Source organism: Vidua chalybeata, chromosome 1 (genome assembly GCF_026979565.1).
Source record: "Vidua chalybeata isolate OUT-0048 chromosome 1, bVidCha1 merged haplotype, whole genome shotgun sequence".
NCBI lineage: Eukaryota > Metazoa > Chordata > Aves > Passeriformes > Viduidae > Vidua > Vidua chalybeata.
In genome coordinates this window covers 148920723-148935918 of record NC_071530.1, presented here as the reverse complement: position 1 = coordinate 148935918, position 15196 = coordinate 148920723, and the positions used below count along the sequence as shown (strand labels likewise).

Genomic DNA, 15196 nt, shown 5'->3' with positions numbered 1-15196 from the left:
GGCAGAGCAGAAGCAAAGTGGTGATCTTCCAGCAATAACTTACCAAACATAAGGGGAGTGATCAACAGCTGGGATGCTTGCTCCAAAAGCAGACCTGGTTTGTGAAAAAGGGACATGTCATCCTTGTCAGTTGGCTGCATTTCAAAGCCAGTGAATGTAGAGGATATTGAAAATTGAGCCCATCCTTGTGTTGGCCTTTGGAAGTCGGCTCCTTCATTCCCACAGGCCCAGGCAGAGATTAGGTTATAAATAGCTAATGAAGGTCACTCAGGGTGACTGTCCCAGCTGAGCTGCTTTGCCTTACCTGATTTTCTCATGAGATCCTGTTGCAAAAAGCAGTACTTTCATGGCTGATCAGTTAAGAAGACATGCCTCTGTAAAGGAGAGAGATTGATTCTTGTCTGTTTGTTGGTTTGTTTTTTTTTTTTTTTTTTATAATCCCAGAGAGTAATGGTGTTCTGCATCCTAGAATCACAGAATCATTTGGGCTGGAAGAGACCTCTGAGGTCATCAAGCCCTACAGTTAACCCATCTCTGCCAAAGCTACTACTAAACCATGTCCCCAAGTGCCACATGTACGTGTCCTTTAAATCCCTTCAGGAATGTGATGCCACCACTTTCCTGAGCAGCCTCTTCCAATCTTTGACAGCCCATGAAGAAATTTGTTCTGATATTGAATATCCAATTTTCTGATCTATAATTCAGTCTAAACCTCTCCTGGTGCAACTTGAGATGATTTCCTCTCATCCTATCACTTAGGATGAAGTGATCACTCTATCACTTAGGAGAAGAGCCTGACCCCTACCTAGCTACATTCTCCTGTCAGGGAGAGAGGGATGAGGTCTCCTCTGAGCCTTCTTCGCTTCCTCAGCTGCTTCTCACCATATTTGTGCTGCAGGAGAGATTTAGGTTGGATATTAGAAAAAAAATTATTTTGGAAAGGATTGTCCAGTGCTGGAACAGACTGCCCAGGGAAACAATGGAGTAACCATCCTTGAAAGTGTTCCAGAGAAAGTGTGAAGTTGGCACTTGAGGACACTGTTTAGTGGTGGACATGGTGGTGGTGCTGGGTTGATGGTTGGACTTGAAGATCTTAAAGGTCTTTTCCAACCTCAACGATTCTGTCATTCTAAAATGCACTGGATTCTAGAGCCCCCAAAAAGGAAGGAACACTTTTACACAGACTTGTTTTATTCCATGTCAGTCTCTGCAATTGTGTTCGGCAGTAGGTTTTAGTGGATATGGCAGAATAAAAAACAGGAGAGGCTCTGCTTTTCTGGACAGTGTGCTCATGCTGCCTTCTCTCCCTGACACATAAACACCTGGAGGTACAATTTGGCTGACATCTAAATTCTAGTGAATAACCAGCTATCTGCTGGGGATCATGAAATGGAAAGGCTGATCAGCATTAGAAGGTGATTCTGTGTTCCCTTACATATGAGAGTGATCTGTGAGAGTTTGTCTTAACTGTGACTTCGAGTGTTTTTTTGTTTATCTGTATCTGTGTCCTGTGTCACAAAATGGTTTGGACTGAGAAGGACATTTAAGGATCACTAAGTCCAACCCCCTGCCATGGGCAGGGACACCTTCCACTATCCCTGGTTCCTCCAAGCCCCATCCAGCCTGGCCTTGAACGCTTCCAGGGATGGGGCAGCCACAGCTTCTCTGTGCCAGGGCCTCACCACACTCAGAATAAAACATTTCTCCCTTGTATACACTGTAAATCTACTCTCTGTCAGGTGTCCTTGGCCTCTCCTGCATGCATTTCACTTTTTAATTTAACAATGTGTTTTCTGTGCACAGGAATTATGAAATGTATTGCCATACCACAACAAGACATCATTCCAGTATTCTTTGTTTGTATACAGTGTTTGTATTCTTGACTTAGGTAAATTAAATTTTTTCCTTATTTTAATGATTTCTAACAGGACAGTGTATTTTCAGTGAATAAGGACATTGCAAGTTCTGCTTGCAGTGGAAACCTAGGCAGCACTTACCCTAGTAAATTTTTACCAAATCCCCACATAAATCTTGATTACAGGCAGCCAAATCACTTGCTGAAAAGAAGTTCTTGTCCTGCTGAAACCAACTGATTGAGATGTTGTAATATTTGCTCTTATCATGAGCAGATTGTTAAATATACTTACTTTGGGAAGTACGCTTAAGAGTGTGTTAGGATATGCTGTGTTGGCACAGCCCAAGGGATGGAGACATTCATTATCAGACTTTCATTGAAGGAATGTGTCAGAGGAGGAAGCAAACAGTCTGTGTCAAACACCGTAGGCTGTTACCACAGGACAGGCAATAATACTAAATTTAGGGGCTGAAAGCAGAAGTTAAGGTTTGAGAAGTGATACAGATTTGGAGTAGGTTGTGGGTCAAGGCTCATTCTGATTTTCCCTCATTTCTGGTGTGCAATTACCTTAAAAAATATGACTGTCAGGTTCAAAACTGTTTGGCTTTTGCATATGTCTTGATGATGAATAAGGGAGCAGAGAATATTTTTGCACAGAAAACCTATGGGAAATCCAGAGGTGAATATTGGAGCATAGATCAGAGAAGGAGCAGAGTCCTGTTCCTTGCTCTCTTGTAGGATGTGGTTCCCTGGTGAGTGACACTGATTGTCACTCCTGGAGCAGCAGGATCAGCCTTTTAAGTCCTTGCTTGTGAGAAGCAGAGATAAAAGCTGTTGCCAGGGGTCATGTCAGTGCTTCTGGCAGCTCATCTGTTGTCACCTAACTGGGGCCTCCCTTTCCATGGATCTGGAGCTTATCTGCTCCAAGTCTTGATGCTTCGGTCCTCTCTGAAGCTCTGAGAAGGCAGCAAGGCTCTAAGTTTGCTTCTGTTACAAAGACCCTTTGTAAACATCTCTGTGAAATGTCTGTTACAGATAAATTCCAGTTTAGTTCTCTGGAGCAATCAAAAGGGAAGTTTTCCATTAGTTTTCTAAGTTTATTTTGAGTTTATTTATATTTTTAAGAATGTTGGGAGGAAATCTTAATTTTAATTCTGCTCAACAGTCTCTTTTTCTCGCTTTTCAGATATGAATTGAGAATTCGGTATTTGCCAAAAGGATTTCTAAACCAATTCACTGAGGACAAACCAACTCTAAATTTTTTCTATCAGCAGGTATGTTCAGTTCTTCTGCTTTGTCTTTTGCTGAATTTAGAAAACTCTGGGTTTGTTTGTGTGGGTAGCATTTTACTGCAGAAACAGAAAAACGGAAAAAAGGTTGCTTATATGAAGCAGAAAGGGCACAAAGCCTATAGCATCTTTCTGCTTGAGAAGTGGTGAGGAATATGTTCCAAAACCAAGGTGATTCTGCAGGTAATAATTGTCCTAACTTAGATAAAATTGACTGTTGTTCCACTGGCTTCTTACAGTTAATTCACACTTGACTAAACAGATGAATTTCTTTATTTTTGCAAGTGTAAGTAAGTGAGAATTTCACTACAAACCATCAAATGCTTTTTCCACTCACATTCTTAGGTTATTTTCTTGGGTTTAAAATCTCTTTGGATTACTAAAACTGCATAATAGTCAAAGTTTCTATAAATTAAACACTAAATTCTAATTTTATTCAGGTAAATTATTTTAATCTGCTTTTGCACCAACAAGCTCCAAATAAAAACTCCTGGGGATATTTTTTAGGGGAGTCAGGACTAAAATGGTTACCCTAACTCCAGCAAGCACAATTGTGTGCACAACTTTCTTGTCTTAGGTAAATTACTTTTAGTTTTTTTTTTACTGTGTGATGCAATTTTTGTATTGATCTGTGAAGAAGTTGACTTCTGAAAAGACACTTGTCCTGCAGTGCTTCCTTGGACTTCTAGTTTAAGTGATTTGTGTGATATGCTGGATCCAGCCTAAAATGTCTGAATTTTGATGAGTTTTTAATGTAGTACTGCCAGGAGTTCTTGTGCAACAAAATCAGGTTCCTTTTTCCTTTAGCAGCAAGGAACTTACTTTGTACTGGCTTTAAACACAGGAGATTTGTGTTTCCCATGATGCAAAAGTGGGTGATGAGCTCCAAAATAACTGAACTTCATCACTTTCCTGTTCAACACCTGGCAAGCCTGCAGTGTCCTCTCATTTCTGCCTCAGGGAATTGTTTCTTTAAAGCAAGGCATTTGAAATGCCAGAGGAATATTTGTTAACTTCTAGCTAAATTTGGAGAAATCATTACAAATGGATACAAAGGGCTCAGAATAGAAGGTTTTTGAAGGTCATTGGGACCAATAGGCAAAGCTGATAGCTGACTGTATCTCACAGTGCCCTGAATCCCAGTGCTGGTAGGAAATGAAAATCCGAGGTTCTTATCTCCTTGCTCTGCACACCATCCCATTTATTTTCTCTTCTCCTTTCTTTTTCACCTTATAGTGAGGTGTTTCTGAATCCAGTTCTTTAAAAGTCACTGCTCTTTCTTTTGGGGTGCTGTAAGGTATTTGGGTCTCCGTTGTCATGGAAATCAGGTGCAGAACTTTCCAGAGCTGTCATTCTGTATCCATGATTCTGCTTTGTTCCATAAATTTCACTTGTCCTCTTGGATAAACTAGGACAATAACTTTTATGTGGTAAAGTGTTAAGGCAGCAGCAGTGACGTATGAAAAGAAGGCAAGAGAAGAATTTAAGCAGTAACACTGCATCATAAACCAGGCCTACAGCAGAGAGGGGGATAAAAAAACAGAGAAAGATGATTTTTCACATTCTGTTCTATCTCAGTGTCATTCCTGCAACATTTTAACATCTTCTTTTGCTAACCACTGCTCTCAGTCAGATGCATCATGTTGTGTGTAGGCAAGAACAACAGAATGTACAGAATTCATACATGCATACATATATCCTGAGCTTTCTGCACAGAAGCAACTGTCAGAGATAAGGAGTATAGAACCCAGTTAAAAATTTTTAAAAATCTGACAGAAAGAACACCTCTGTTGTCAAATTGGCTTTTCTCAATTTGAATCTCAAAGACATTGCTGTCTTGTATGTTACAAATGAGTAAAAAGGTTTTTTGTGAGGACCAGATGCCTGTGACTTTCTTGTCAGGATAAGACTGGGAACCTTTTTGCTAACTCGGTAATATCCAAACATGTTGTTTGTCCTACTAAAAATGTATAGCAACAAATTAAAAAGTTCATGGAGAAGGAGAAGAAACATGGCTTCCTCTGTCACCCATGGATTTTGGAATTTTAATGATTTTCTTGAATCTGAGTTGCAAGCCAGAGTATTGTCAAAAAAAAAAAAAGTTTAAATACTCAAGTGATCTTCATCCTATGGAAAAGTACAGAACGTTTTGTAAAGACTACAAAATGTTACTTTAATCACTGTCAACAGACAGGGTTTATTCATCCAGCTCACCCAAAGCACAATTACCAGGCTGTTAAACCCAAAGCTGGCACACGTTTGTGCCTTCACATGCATGACTACTCCCATTCACTGCAGCGAGTGCACTGCCCTGTGCAAATCGCTGCATTTCAGGCTTCTCAGCTTAGGCCTGATATGTGAAATCACTATTTTCTCCTTGATTTTTGACTGTTTTAAGGATGCTGTGACCTTTCTTTGGTTTTGAATATTCTTCATCTTCAAGAGTCTTGAACAAATCAAGAACCTGTGCCCAGAACTGTTTGTGGCTTGACGTGCTGTGATCGTGGTGCTCGTTCTGCCATCTGCGGTGGGCGTGAGCTGCTCTTAATTGGGAGTGTAAAGCAGGGCACTTAATGAGACCTTTCATTCTGCAATCTGTACAGCAAGGGATTAAAATTAGTGTGTGGGAGCAGGGGGAAAACCACACAACTCGTTAATAACATCAGAATCAGTCCCACTAACGATGCCATGCAGTGCCTCTTGTGCTCAGGCTGTGCCTCAGCTTTGAGGGCAGAGATGGGGAGAGGCTGATCTTTAGGTCATTCCCCTTCACTGGAGGAGCTGTGTGTTCCAGTCATGTCATTTCACATTCCATTCGAGAGCTCTGATCAACGAACTAGTGCTGAAACTGTGCCTTTTTGTTTTGTTGCTGCTCTCTTTGGCGGGTGACAGGACTTCAGGGGTGTCCTCTCTTTTTTCAATCTGTGGAGCATTTAGGTGGTGATTCTGCATGGACTGCATTACTCCCTTGGGCCCAAGTGCTTACAGTTTCAGCCAAATTAGGCAAATTGGATCCCACCCAGTGCTGTTGGAATTGTGAGGCTGAAGTATTCAAAAATCAGGAAAAGACAGATTTATGGTTGTTTTCACAGTTGGCAGATGCTCACTGCACAGGTTTTATGTGCCAGCCTTCAGTTGTGTCCTGTGCTATTGAATACCCAAATCTGAACCAAAGTGAGCTCTAATCCCACCCCCAAAACCTTTAATGTGTAGTACAGTGAATAAATATACTGTAAGTTCAGATTTATCAAGAAGTGGCATCCTTTGTGTGTGTGCGTGTGTGTGTTCTGTTGACTGTTTTATAAATCCCTAGTGAAGATATTTAGGTTTTTGTATGATTTTTAAACGTTTTTCAGAGAAAAACGAAAAGAGAATTAAACGAAAGGAGAATTAAAAATCTCAAGTTTTTAGTAATGAGATAAGATTTCACCATTTTCCTGTCCTTTTTGGGAATATTTTCAATTGCTTTAAATAAGTGTTGGTGAAATTCCTAGTGAGTGCCTTCCTTTCCCTGTGTTCCAGTGACATGGCTGTTGGGAAGTGGAAATAAAGGGCACAGGCTCCTCTATTTTGCCTTAGCAGCCAAGTGAGGAAAGCCATATCTCAAATCAAGATAGAATACAGCTTTTAAAAACATTCATGTAATGAGAATCAGATGTAAGCTACTTGAATTGCCTTCCTTTTATTGTGGGACAAGAGCCTGCACACATTTATCCTTGAATAACATGTTAGCCTGCAGTAATTGGAGATGGTTTATCCCTTGATGAAAAGGGAGTAAGCATCTGTATGGGGGGTGGGGGCAGATCTTGGGCATCAGCTGTTCCATTGTTGCTGTGCTCCTGCTTCAAACAGAAGACTTTTAAAGTAACTTTTTGGGTTTTTTTTTTCGATCCCAGTGAACAAGAAAAGGTTGTTTTTATCAGTGTTGACTTTTTCTCTGCTGCCTTGTTTAGCCTGCAGTGTGGAGCTACCCTGGAGATATTAAGATATATAATAAAGGAGACTACAGGATTGAATTATGTTTTGAATTTACTTTTTAAAATTAATCATAGTTTGTGTAAGAAGAAATTGCAAGCAGGGGATAATCTCGAAGTTAGGGCAGGTCAATGATACCCTGAAAAAATTGAGTGGAATTCTGAGGGCTCTGTATCTCACCAGACAAGTACACTGCAGGTTCATTTTCATAAGAAAGCTCTTTTCAAAAAGAAAAGAGAATACATATTATACTTTTTCTTATTAAAAAAAAAGTAAGGGAAAAACATCCTCTGAAAAAGTGGAGAAAAAGTTTATTGTGGACAAATGGCACTTCTTTTCTCTGTCTCTGTAGTATCTGTAAAGATTATGTTCACACTCAAAAGGTATTTCATTAAATGAAATATCTCTTTATATTGTGGCAAATAAATACATCATGCAAATTAAATTATTTTTATAACTCTGTCCCTGACATGTAGGAGATTTTAAGTTCAGGCAATTACTGTTATAACTTAATGATTAAAGTTTTATAAGGCTTAGGTGCATGAGATGTAATTTGAAATGCAGGCTGGGAATTAGACTCTTTAACCTAATTAAATAACAACATCTCCTACACCCTAAAAAAAATAGGAGACCTAAAGCAAATGTCTTTGACAGGAAAAGCTTTGAAGGAAATGAAGGACATTGGGAGAAAAGCTGGCGTTGTTCCTGATGCTGGCAGCCTGTTTAAAACAAAAACAAAAAAAACCAACCAAACAAACAAAAACCCTCAACAAAACAAATAAAAACCCACCCAAAACCCAACAGATCTTTCATGAAGAGTTATAGGCTGAGACATAAACTGTTCCCTACAGGGAGGTGGTAATATAAGAACTGCAGCTGATTGAAAAGATATTAAAAGTATGTATTTTGATACAAATATAAATGAATCTGCACCTCTCCTTTCTGCTCTTTACAGCTTGAAAAGGCAATTAAAAGTGAGATTTCCTTGACAGGGGTAGGTTTCTGAAGTTGCTGAGATTTACAGTATCCCGTAAAGTACTTATTTTCTCCTGTAAATGTTGATTTACACCCTCAAAACTATGCTGGCATTCTTGTTTTAGGCTCTGCTGTTTGTATCGTTGTGGAGCTGCTTTGGCTACAAATGTTGTGTGCCCAATGTGTGCTTTCCCTTTAGTGCTGTGTGGTAGCAATGTGAAACTTCCTTATATTCCTTAACAGCTCCTAACTGGTCAGTCAAGCTCAGGCCAAAGGGAAAGAGTTGCTTTGATTTAAAATTTCCACCTGTCAGCCAGAGCAGTGAAAATCCTCCTTGTGGGCTTTTCTCAAATAGCTCATAATTCAGCCTGATAAATTGAAAATGCTAGAGCCAGGTTTCCGTGGATTGATGTGTGGATATGTCTCTTTAGTAGTCTGGAACAAAATGTTACTGCAATTAACAGATTAAGTTGTGTATAACAAGAAAAAGAAACCCACAGAAAAGTTGATTTACGTCGATGCTAGGACTCTCTTGATCTGGAAACTCAAAATTGTGTGTTGGAAAGGAGAAGTATAAAATGAGCTGGGAGCAAGGCTTGTTCAGTAGGCTGAGCTCTGTATGGCTCCCAAGAGTCCAGTCCTACTTTGTGCAAGGGCTGTGAGGCAGCAGTGTCTCTTGCAGTGACATCTGGAGCTCAGCCCACTTGGACAGACGGCATCATTTTTAGCTGCTCTGCCCCTAACAATGCCTTGTCAGAAGTTGGTTTCCCCCAGCCCATCTCTAATGCCCTTATTATTAACAGTGGAGCTTCCAAAATTAGTTAGAGATGTCAAAGATCACCCCTAGATAATACAGAGACTGTGACCTTGGGACACGAAGAGGAGGAGCAGCTGAGGGCAGATGGCAGATGAATGTTATCCTGATACCGGAGCTGGGCTTTTAACTCCCCTAGATGAGGCCAAAGCCCTAATCTTCCCTAATATTGACTTATCTCCTATAGCAAATTTAATACTATCAGATGGGTAAATAGGGGTGGGAACACATATGTGTTTCCCTCCTGTGTGTATTTTAAAAACTACCATTATGATCATTAAGGTGGCTCCTAAAAATACTGATGACATTAGAAGCAGACATTGGGCTTTTGTGCATATGGGGCTTCATTCACAGCAGATGAGGCACAAATCTTTCAGGCTGCATCAGATTTCTGAGGCTGTAGTAGTGAGGGTTAAGACCCTGTTCTTCCAAGCTGATTTTGTAGTGGTGAAAATTTGGTGTCCTACATAAACTTGGAAAACAAGCATGGAGGAGCAGTTTGGTCCTTAGCGATATCAGAATTTATACTGGGTGATTGTTTCACATTAACCCAATCATGTGTCTGTCCTACAGTGATGCTGTGGTGTATTTAACACTACAAGGAGCAATACAGCTAAAAGCAGAGAATATCTGAGATAATTCTTTTTGGTGGCATGCAGAGAAGAATTGTGTCATGGATTGGGGTGGAATTGTGTGTTGTACCTGCTGCAGATGCAGAGCAGAGCAACGTCCTTCATTTTGAATGAGAAATTGTGGGGAAAACAAATGAGCTGTATGCTTGGATTTCTGTCTTGGTCACAAACGTTGTTGCTGAAGATCATCTTTTCCCATGGATATATTGAGATATTCTGGTCTTTTATTACAGAAGCTGGAACTGGTAAATTGCAGGAATAATTTCTGTGGATTTTGGTGGGATGGGTGTCACCAGAAGTGTTGTGTGTTGGTGTAAAACAAAGATAGATCTGGTTGAACTCTGTGGTGGCTGAGGGTGAACTGTAACATACAAAACCTAACACCAAATTACCTTCCAGAGTTAGAAACGTGAATATTTAAAAGCAGCTGCTAGAACACATCTGAGCTGTTAAAAATAAATCCAGAGAAATTACTGAGAATAAATAAATTACTGCATATAGAGGACAATTTAGAGACATGTTGTGGTTTTTTTTTTTAATATAAATTTCACCAACTAAATGGAACTACATAATTTCCCAATATATAAAAGTGCCAGCTAAAAATAGAACAAGTGGATAATGAGAAAATTTTGTAATATAGATCTTTGTTTTCATGCTTCATTAAATGGTTGTAATTCCTATTTGTGTGCTATGTACTGAATGGAGTACAGAAGACATTTTCTTTCTTTGGTTGATTATCTAAATATCTCATATGTTGGGATGATTCTTTTTGGGTATTAACTCTTCAGTGGGAACTTAGTCACTGAAGGGTTGTTTAAATGCAGTGTTCAAAGCAGTGCAAATTTGGGAAAAAATAGAAATAAAAAAGGACTAAGTTGTGTAAGTAGGTCATAGAGATTGAGAGAAAAGCAAGAGAAATAGATTGCTTATTTTTAAACTGTCCTCCTGAAAAATTGGAGTTTATCCTGTGGGAAATTTCTTGGTAACATTAAGCTGGGAAAGCCAGTAGTGGCTAATTATTGGTATTTGCCCTTTATGAGACACCATTTGATAATACTGTTGCTAAAGAATTTCCACAGTATTTATGCTTGAAAATTCAATGTCAAATTTGATAATTTTATGCAATAAATTATATGGCTGTAAACAAGTTTAAACCTAAAATATCTTTTTAAGACACAGTATCTAATAGCTTTTTTTATTTAAAAAAAATCCCTAAACTGGAAAGCATTTGCCAAGTTCAGAATTATTTTACTGTTGTTCTTTATAAAGAAATCTAAATCCAGCATGGTGTTTTTATGATCTGCTTGTCAGCCTGGGTGAACCTTCTGAAACACTGCAGCTGCATAAGAAACTCATGTGCAGGAAAATGAAGCAGATGGCTTTTGAAAGTAGCAGCTGGTATAGAAAATACGAGGCCAGTGATAGATTTCTCCTTAAATCATAGCATAGGGCTGTTCTCTAATTTCTCCATCTTCACAAACATGGGCTTTCCTCTGTTTTCAATTTTTATTTTAAATTGTTCCATCTGGAATTGGCTGTCCATTTCTTTAGCTGGGAAACTGCCCATTATTTTCTAGTAAATTTTGAGAAGTTAGAAGTGACACCATCAGTAATTTCCCCATTCAAGTAAAAGAACAAATATTTTATAAGTCTTGACATCATAAAAAAACCTGAGCTTGTGTTTATGTGCCCCATTCTTCCATGTGGGAAAAGTCTTTTAGTTCACATTGTGTTCACCTCCATTCTTTTGTTGTGATTTAGGAGTATCTTTGAACTTTTAATGCCCAAAATACTGGAGACAGAAGAGAGATTTCTGTTCTGGCTAAAAAAAAGAAGAAGAGTAATTAAAAAAATATTGTTAAGAATAAAAAGTATTTTAAATAAAGTGAGTTGTTGCTGAATATCAGGGCAGTAATAAATCAGGAAATATGGTGTAGGATTGTGTTGCATTTCAAAATCCTTTTTTCTTTGGACATTACTGCCCTTTGTAAGCATTAATTCACTGATGGTGGGTGATTTGTACTCTGTATGTGGGGGCAATGACAATTTTGTTTCATTTTTTATTTTATCAGAACATGTGAAAGAGTTCTTTTTCCTACATCTTAGAGGTGCCTTTATGCTTGGCATTCCTATTTCCCCCACTGCAGTCCTTTTTTGTATCAGACTGTTCATAGCTGTTGTGGCCAAGAAGTCAACTCCAAATGTGAAGTTTAGGTCACACTTTAATTCTGATTTGCCACCCTGTGAATGAGCAGATTTCAGTAGAATTGCTTCCTCTGACACTGGCACTGCAGTAGTACTTGCCTGGAAGCCTGAAGCAGTTTTTATTTCTATTATTCCATGTTTAATGGAACTTAAGTAGACTAATCCTTTCCCCCCAAAGCATGCACCTGCTTGACTGTAAATCTGACTTAAACTTGTTAGAACATACTAAAAAAAATCCAGAGGAAAAGGTTCTTGAAATCAGCACAGCAGTTTGCAGCAATGAATTACTTTTGTCTCTTCTCCTCCTTTAAACTGTTCTCCAATATATTTTTCTCAGGGAGTTGAGATAAGCACATTGTGTGGGAATACAAAGTGAGTAAGTCAGTGGAAGCAAATATGTTACAAGCAACATACACCACTCAAGTGACTCACTTCAGACATCATATTTTGGGTCTTGGTTGTTACCAGATAAAAAGTATACAGGATTTTAGCAGTGTTGACAGTTGAATTCTTAATCCTAGTGTGAATCCAAGCGTTTGCCTTGTTGATCTTTATGCATTTTTATTGCTGTAACATTGTGACCATAAAGTATTGGAGATAAATGCAGACTTCATGTCATTTTATCATTGCCAGAGCATCTGGTCTCCAGTATGGGGTAAATGATGCAGTGGCACACAGGTTTAACAGGAGCACCTTACAGGTTTTGTTGAGCTTGAGAAAGAGATCAAGGGTTGCTGTTTTGATTTCTTGTTTGGCCACTTGGGTTTTTGGGGTGGCTTTTTAAAAATCAGGTTTGTTCTGACAAGTTTGTTGTGACAAGTTTATATTAATCAGTTTTGTCTTACAAACAAGGTAAAATTAAGGTGTATTAAATAGCATCCTACAGGGTTTTTTACTGGTTTGGCCTTTGGAGAGATCCCATTCTGAACAATGAAATTGCAGAGGAGATTATGGCAGCAGTGCTCGATCTGCTTGGAAAGGATGAGTGTGTTTATATATCTGTGTATATATAGATAGATGTATTCTTCAGCTTCTCCAGGTATTGCACAGTTCCTTAAATTTCCAAGCCACAGGAGGTGCAGCCAAAGGTCTGCACACACTGCCAGGGAGTGTGACAAGCTCACAGATAACAGGATCTCCAAACCCCACAGGGAAGGATTCATCCTCTCTCTTAACATACTTCTGAATTTGTAGTCAGCAGAAAAAACCTGATAGGTTTTGTTAGATTTCTAAGAGTTCAGTTTTTGTGCCTTTGTATGTATATAGGCTTTGTGCTCTTGAAGATGGAGCCTTTGTTTGTCTAACCCAGAAAATATTCTCATTTCTCTCATTTAATTATATTAACAATAATAATAATAAAAGTTATAATTGAGCAAACACAAAAGACTTCTTGGAAAACTATTCAATTGCCTTGTGACAGTGCATTTAATTACCATTAAATTATCTCTTATGTCTCTTCCACTTAATATTTGCTCTGGCTTTTTCCTGAGGAGGTTGTGCTGAACCTCCTGTGAAATTCTTATCTAATCTCTACACAGGCATTAGTTCATACATTGATCTGATGCCATCTCAAAGAGAATAGTCAAGCAAAATTAAAGGTGATAAGAGAGGTTCTCATTGGTATTCTGGGAGTAGAAACTGAATCTGCTCTTTTTTTTTTTTTTTTTTTTCCTTGCTGAAATTGAAAGTAGAATGTGTGCAGGCAGGTTTATGAAAAAAGGGAAAAACCAAGCACTTTTGGCTATCCATAGTAGGACATAGTTAAAAATCCAGGCCACTGGTTTCTCACCACAAGTTTCCTGAAGCTTATAATATTTTTATAACTCACAAAATTTAAACACTAAAATAAGTAGGTGTATATAATGTAAAATACTTTTTCCCTATTCCATTTTGTTGGAATGGGGGATGGTCTTTTACATTTTCTTAGTCAATATCTGATGTCTGTAGTTGCAGAGTCAGACTGGGAACATGACTGGAATTTGTGAAAGCTCACAAGCTGCAGGGCAAGAGGAGATAAACCCCAAACTTTAAATATTTGGGTAATGTTGCTTATTTATTTATGGAATAGGAGGCTAGCGGCATTTTAAAATCATGTTTGCATGAAACTGGAGATGCTCTTAATCTGTTTAGTTTAACAAATTGAGCACTGGAGCAAAGGCAAAGAGCTGTGAAGATAAATGAATCCACATTTGATCATAATACACTGGGTCTTAAATTAGCATCATTCCTGTGAGTGGAGGTTTTGTGTGTCAGGACTGAAAAGCTACTTTGCTACAGCCAGTTCTTCTTGGTGTCTGAATACCTCAAGTAATAGGAGGATAATGGCTTTGAAATTTCCTGGTGATGCAAAATTGTTGAAATGGTTCAAAAAATTTAATCTGTAGTTTCAGGGAAAAAAAAAAAAAGAAGTTTAATGAAATATAATAGATCAGTCAATGGGTATTTGATCTGGGTGGATGGGAGGGCAGGTCAGCCAAGGGATTTTGTGAACAGGTTTACTTGGTAGTAAAGTAAGTACTTTAGGCCGTACATGAAGGTAAATTCTCAGAAAAAGGACATAGGAATTTCTGGAATTTGGGTATCCATATATGATCTGACCTCATGTTCAACACTTTTTTTTCATTTTGAGGTATCCCCAGGTAGACCTGAGGGTGAGGAGGGCTGTGCTGTTGTTCACCACCCACGTGGTGTTTGCAGAGGTCATTTATGGCAGTTCGTGGAGCCTGGAACTCCATTCCTGAGTCACCTGCCCTGAGCTCCTGTCTGACAGTTTTAGTGCAGGACCAGTTCAAAATCCTTTCTCATGAAAAGAGATCCTGGTGTAATTGATTGCATTTTTCTGTTTATAGGATTATAGAACCATTTAGGTTGTAAAAGACTTGGAGTATCAACCACTAGGCCAGCACTGCCACATCCACAGCTGAACCATGTCCCCAAGGGCTGCAGCCATACTTCGAATGGTTCCAGAGATGGTGATTCCACCACTTCCCTGTGCAGTCTGTTTCCAATCCCTGACTGCCCTTTCAGTGGAAAAAACATCCTAATATCCAATCTAAATCAAATTATTTAAAATTGTGAGCATAATGAAGAGGAGAGTTATTAATTCATATTGTGTATCCTATTACTATGGGAATACAGAATTATTATTTCCATATGTGTACAAATAGCACACTACATGATGCTGAAGGGCAGTTATTCTCCTGTCTCATTAGTATTTGTAGGAATTGAATTGAGAAGAGTTAAAAGCTCATTATTTTGTCATATTGAGTGCCTGTATGAATTCAAATGTAAAAGGCTTTTTTCTCATGTTTCAGCTATTGTAATAATTATTTTTCTCATTCTTGCACAGTTTATCATATTTCTTCTTTCATGTCTTTCAATAACAAATTAAAACTTTTCATGCAATTCAGGTCCAAGACATTTTTAGGGATTTGCCTGTAGTTTGGAGCAG

At 38.6% G+C, this 15196-nt stretch overlaps 1 protein-coding gene across 11 annotated transcripts in view; it reads left to right on the top strand.

Moving 5' to 3' along the window:
* Positions 1–15196, top strand: part of PTK2 (protein tyrosine kinase 2) — a 189215-nt gene that overhangs the window by 97962 nt on the left and 76057 nt on the right. For all 11 annotated transcript variants that reach the window (XM_053952284.1, XM_053952551.1, XM_053952463.1 and 8 more), the window contains one exon: positions 3042–3129. In XM_053952284.1, the coding sequence (XP_053808259.1) occupies positions 3042–3129 (88 nt within the window). The remainder of the gene's footprint in view (positions 1–3041; positions 3130–15196) is intronic.